The sequence below is a fragment of the Diadema antillarum genome, unplaced genomic scaffold (genome assembly GCF_040938485.1).
Source record: "Diadema antillarum isolate AM-2024a unplaced genomic scaffold, OU_Dant_1.0 scf00000009, whole genome shotgun sequence".
In the NCBI taxonomy this organism is placed as follows: domain Eukaryota; kingdom Metazoa; phylum Echinodermata; class Echinoidea; order Diadematoida; family Diadematidae; genus Diadema; species Diadema antillarum.
Window position 1 is genome coordinate 2,834,164 of NW_027270898.1, and position 6,000 is coordinate 2,840,163.

Consider the following 6,000-nt stretch of genomic DNA (forward strand, 5'->3'; position numbering starts at 1 on the left):
AAAAATATAGCTACAAACGGCAGTTTGGGGACTGTAAAATGTCAAAATTTTCAAGCTCGCTCGCATTTTATCGTTATGCAATTCTCCTGATGTTGCTGTCAGTAATTGCCAGCAGTTGCGCCCGGTGCGCCCCCTCCCCTTAATTTCTAAGGCGAAAAAATATAGCTACAAACGGCAGTTTTGGGACTGTAAAATGTCGAAATTTTCAAGCTCGCTCGCTTCGCTCGCTCGCATTTAATCGTTATGCAATTCTCCTGATGTTGCTGTCAGTAATTACCAGCAGTTGCGCCCGGTGCGCCCCCTCCCCTTAATTTCTATAGCGAAAAAATATAGCTGCCAACGGCATTTTAGGGACTTAAAACGTCAAAATTTTCAAGCTCGCTCGCTTCGCTCACTCGCATTTAATCGTTATGCCATTCTCCTGATGTTGCTGTCAGTAATTACCAGCAGTTGCGCCCGGTGCGCCCACTCCCCTTAATTTCTAAAGCGAAAAAATATAGCTGCCAACGGTAGTTTGGGGACTTAGAATATCAAAATTTTCAGCCTCGCTCGCTTCGCTCGCTAGCATTTAATCGTTATGCCATTCTCCTGATGTTACTGCCAGCAACTGCCAGCAGTTGCACCCGGTGCAACCCCCTTGATTTCCAAAGCATATATATATATATATATATATATATATATACATATATTACGGCAGTTTGGGGACTTAAAATGTCAAAATTTTCAAGCTCGCTCGCTTCGATCGCTCGCATTTAATCGTTGTGGCAATTCTCCTGATGTTGCTGTCAGTAATTACCAGCAGTTGCGCCCGGTGCGCCCCCTCCCCTTAATTTCTAAAGCGAAAAAATATAGCTACAGACGGCAGTTTGGGGACTGTAAAATGTCAAAATTTTCAAGCTCGCTCGCATTTTATCGTTATGCAATTCTCCTGATGTTGCTGTCAGTAATCACCAGCAGTTGCGCCCGGTGCGCCCCCTCCCCTTAATTTCTAAGGCGAAAAAATATAGCTACAAACGGCAGTTTGGGGACTGTAAAATGTCAAAATTTTCAAGCTCGCTCGCATTTAATCGTTATGCAATTCTCCTGATGTTGCTGTCAGTAATTGCCAGCAGTTGCGCCCGGTGCGCCCCCTCCCCTTAATTTCTAAGGCGAAAAAATATAGCTACAAACGGCAGTTTTGGGACTGTAAAATGTCGAAATTTTCAAGCTCGCTCGCTTCGCTCGCTCGCATTTAATCGTTATGCAATTCTCCTGATGTTGCTGTCAGTAATTACCAGCAGTTGCGCTCGGTGCGCCCCCTCCCCTTAATTTCTAAAGCGAAAAAATATAGCTGCCAACGGCAGTTTGGGGACTTAAAACGTCAAAATTTTCAAGCTCGCTCGCTTCGCTCACTCGCATTTAATCGTTATGCCATTCTCCTGATGGTACTGCCAGCAACTGCCAGCAGTTGCACCCGGTGCAACCCCCTTAATTTCCAAAGCAAATATATATATATATATATATATATATATATATTATTATACAGCTGTATATAGCTACAAACGGCAGTTTGGGGACTGTAAAATGTCAAAATTTTCAAGCTCGCTCGCTCCGCTCGCTCGCATTTAATTGTACAGTTATGCAATTCTGATGTTGCTTCCATGAGGTGCGCCCCCACCCAATGTCTTGACCCACGGTACGCCACTGAACACCCCCCTCTAAAAAATCCTGGGTACGCCTATGATTGGGAGAGTGCATGACAGTCGATTGTGGGCCTATCACTTCTAAATTTTACAGTTTACTGACTTCGACAGTTTAATACGTGCTCAAAGTTTTTAGTGGGAATTTCCCATCACCTCAAACAGAATTTAAGCATATAACAATTGTCATTGTAGATAGGGCAGATAGTTGTACACCCAATGTTGACCTTCCACTCTCATAACCTACCAGCAAACAATTTTGTTTAATTCTTTAATAGCAATTGACCAGGAAATTAAATCTTATTGTATCCGTTAGAATCATCATAAGTTGTCTATGAAGGCGAGTGTCCTATAAGAAGAAGACATTTCTATTTAAAGGAAACCACAATCCAAAGAGCTATGTGGATTGAGTGAACACATGCAGCAACATTTAATTTAGTAGAAGTTTATGACGTCTTCGGCGGACGATATAAAGAACATAAAAGAAAAAATCGACGAAACTTAATTTTTCGTGAAAATTACGCATTCCATCAACTTGTTACTGACATAATGACATAATAATATCATTACCCCTGCTTTCTGAGAGAGGTTAGTCATGACCAGTGCTCTTTTAATGAGCTGAGAAAAGTGAAAGTATGTTGATTTTTTTTTCAATTTTCTGTATTATGATTGTTGTCCACACATGTCACAAACTGAAGTAGTCTCTTTATCCAGTCATTACAACATTAAAACTTTAAAAATTCATATCATATTTAACTTTTGCATCGATTGTCCGATTTTCCTCAAACGTTCACTGATGTGTTCTACTAATTTGGCTGCTTTCACTCAATCCACGTTGCTCTTTGGGTTTTGGTTTTCTTTGTTGTGCGTTGCCTTCAATTACCGATACACCCATCACTGTGAATCTGTTCTTTTCAATGTAGTTCCGTTCTTCGCCCGATATACAAGGGTGTAAGCTGGGATCCTCATAAACTAGAACAATCCAGGACACCGCCCATACAAGACCAATCGAACCTGTCAAAGAAAAGAGGAGAATATCATCTAATTATATACTATAATATAATATCACATGGATCCCCATTTCGAACATTCGAAATAACAACTTATCCTTCGGATTTCCGGATTCACGAACATCTAAACGGAATCTGTGTATTTTGGAACAACGATTGAACGAACCTTAGTTCATTTTCGGATTAAGGAACCTTCTGCAAAACGAACAATCACTTCAATTCAATTCAATTCAATTCAATTCAATTCAATTCAATTCAATTCAATTCAATTCAATTCATTTATTTCATCTTTTTTTTTTACCAACAAAACATAACACAGAGTAAATCAGAAATCATATCACAGGCATATACACTATAGACTTTGCCAAAGATAAATGAAAGTTAACATCATCCCTTGAAAACATACCATGGATATAAAATGAGATGGGCCAACCATGATATCTGCAGATCACTCCGGATAATGACTGACCGATTGCATTTCCAAACCCAAGCGCTGAAACAATGAAAAACAAAACAAACAAGGAATGTGATGACTGTAATAATATGATAGAAATTAAAGTTATCAGTTGATTGCCTACAATTATCTGCATGCTTCACTTTAGATATTGTTGGTTTCATCAACATTAGAATTATATTCAGTATCAACGACATGAATGGTAGGTCCTATCATTGTCTATATATTACTGTCATTACGAATACTAGTTTCATTTCAATAATTCGAAAAACTTGTAGCTTTTAGCACTTGTTAAACTAACATCTTGACTAATGAACGAGAAGAAAAAAATATGAAGTTACAAGGAAAATCATGCACAAAGTTCAAGTGAATTGTTCAACCTGCAGTGATGAATGACATCAACCTTGTTCGCTCCTGGGTTGGAGACCATTTATTCACCATGGTAGCAATGCATGGGATGAAAACACCCTGTAAGCAAAACAAATGATAATTGTGTATACGTCATTCAATATGGCCTGTGAGAAAAACAACAACAAAGAAATCTTCGTGGATATTATACATTGTGCTCTAGCAGAGGGTTTATGGGCTTTTCTCTCTCTCTTTTTCCCTTTGCAAAGCAATTAAAAGTTGAAAACGTGAAATATGGAAGTTTGAATTGAATTTCTCTTCGCAGATACGTCATTATGGAGCCTTAGATTTTTGCAACGCGGACGTGCAGAGAAAGAAAAAGAAACCGTTCTGCTCATGCGCGAATTTCTCATCATTAAAAATCGAGTCTGAGTTTTCACGGTCGCTTCCAATGTTTTTGCGTCCGCTCAAAACACCCCAGAGCTATCAGATGAATGATCCTATATGGGGCGCCAGATTACCGCTAGTGATTAAAAGCTACAGTACTTTGCAAAACATGACGCGGGGAGAGGAGAGAACGGCCAACGCAATCGTCATCTACGTCTGCGTTGTAAGTCTAAAGCTCCCTATTCAGCCAACATACTTTACTTTACTTAACTTTTCCGGAATGATGGTGTATAGGTTAGAGCCTGTTCATCGATCAGAATTGTATCCTTGGTTGCTCTAGATTGAAATACATACCCTGCAAGTACTCTCATTCAAATAAGCAACGTACTAATTTTAGAAAATATGAATAAAATTCAAAATATTTTCACTTTCCTCGCATAATAAAAGAGCACATGACTTGCCTCTTCCTGAAGGCAAGGGGAGTAATTCTTGATATTATATGCCATGCAGTTACAAGTTGAGGATGTGTTGTTGTTTTTTTTCAAATCATGTAATTTTGTGGAATTCACTTTATACTTATTTTTCTTATATCGTTCTACACATGTTACATCAATATACTGTATAGTTTTCTCATCCAGCATTGACTGCACAGAAACTTTATAACCTTTGAATGGATTGTCCAAATTTCCCCCAAACTTGCACGGATGTGTTCCACTTATATTGCAGCTTTATCTCAATCCATACATTTATAGATAAAATGAGAGTGAACTTGTTTGTTTAACGGTTTTTTTTTTTTTTAAATTTACACCTCTTTGACAGAACGCCGGATTACCTCCCCGAGTCCAGAACAGCATCGCGTAAGGAAGAAAAGGGCGACCCCATTACGTGCCGCAATGGGACCCAGGAGGTTGAAAATGCCGGAGAGGGAGACCCCGCAGGCGATCAACCACTTCCCGCCAAGTCTGTCGGCCAGGTAACCTGCAGGGATTTGTATAGTTGTAAACCCTATCCAGAAGGCGGCAATCAACAGTTCCTGGGTTTTTGAATTCCAACCGAACTCCATGAAAAAAAAAAGAGATATTGGAAAAATACAATGTAAGAAAAGACAAATAAAGGGTTGAACGTTTTGTGAGCTTTCATTTTCTTCTCTCTTATACTTGTTAGTCTTTATATAGATAATTACACATGTGCAGGGGCTGGATACATTATTTCTAACCAGCACTGACAATGCTCCCTCTCCACTCCCTGTAGGCGCGCACCTGCTGATCAGCCAATATAAACTTTCTCAGCCTACCGGGTAACCCATTTATACTCCTTATGGGTGGATATAGCAATATAAGATATTGCTGAAGGGCAAACGTGTCAGGCTTCGCACGGGCTCGAACCCACGAACCACACAGCGCTCATGAATGTCATTCAACTCAGCCACGACATCTCCATAATAGTGCATTAATAAAAGAAGTGTTATTCAGGCACAGGATCGATTTATCAAAAATTGATATTTCTCGAGATGTACTATTTGGACATAATGGTAGCATGCCTTGAAGCGAGAAAATTTTCCCTCTCTTTATTGATATCGCATTTTACAAGAATACTGTATAGGTGTTCCTTTTTTTTTGGGGGGGGGGAGGGCATTGCGAAGTTTTTTTGGGGGTCAATATTCCTCTTTTTTGTATTGTAATTATGGCTATATTCATAATATTGCACAATCCTTGTGATTTATTTTATATATAGACAACGTTTGAGAAGATTAGAGACAAATATCTAGAGGAAGAAACATACCTCGGTTTCAGTGGTCGTTAAGTTACCGTTGTCATGTGCCGTTGCTTCGGAAGAATTTGGCGTAGCGTGACTGGCTTTTGCCATGATCGTCATGGCAACACTGATGTTAATCCTCATCATGGAACACACAGTAACACCGAGGAAACTTACGAAGGCAAAGAACCAACGCATTGAAAGGCCTGCACAGATAGACGACACAATACTTACATTCAACATATTATTATGCGCCTTCATTTTCAGCTTTAGTTACTGTAGGGAATCTTGAGCACGAAAACGAGTGTATAGGCCCTATTAAAGTCGTGCGGGATTGGCATACGGCGGTTTCAAAACGTTTAATCGT

At 39.5% G+C, this 6,000-nt stretch overlaps 1 protein-coding gene across 1 annotated transcript in view; it reads right to left on the reverse strand.

Moving 5' to 3' along the window:
* LOC139719775 (vesicular glutamate transporter 3-like) overlaps positions 1 to 5,777 on the reverse strand; it is a 28,310-nt gene extending 22,533 nt beyond the window's left edge. The window contains exons 1-3 of the mRNA XM_071631162.1: positions 5,687 to 5,777; positions 4,764 to 4,856; positions 2,563 to 2,693 (exon numbers count right to left, since the gene is read on the reverse strand). Of these exons, the coding sequence (XP_071487263.1) occupies positions 2,563 to 2,693; positions 4,764 to 4,856; positions 5,687 to 5,777 (315 nt within the window). The remainder of the gene's footprint in view (positions 1 to 2,562; positions 2,694 to 4,763; positions 4,857 to 5,686) is intronic.
* Positions 5,778 to 6,000: the final 223 nt, after the last annotated feature.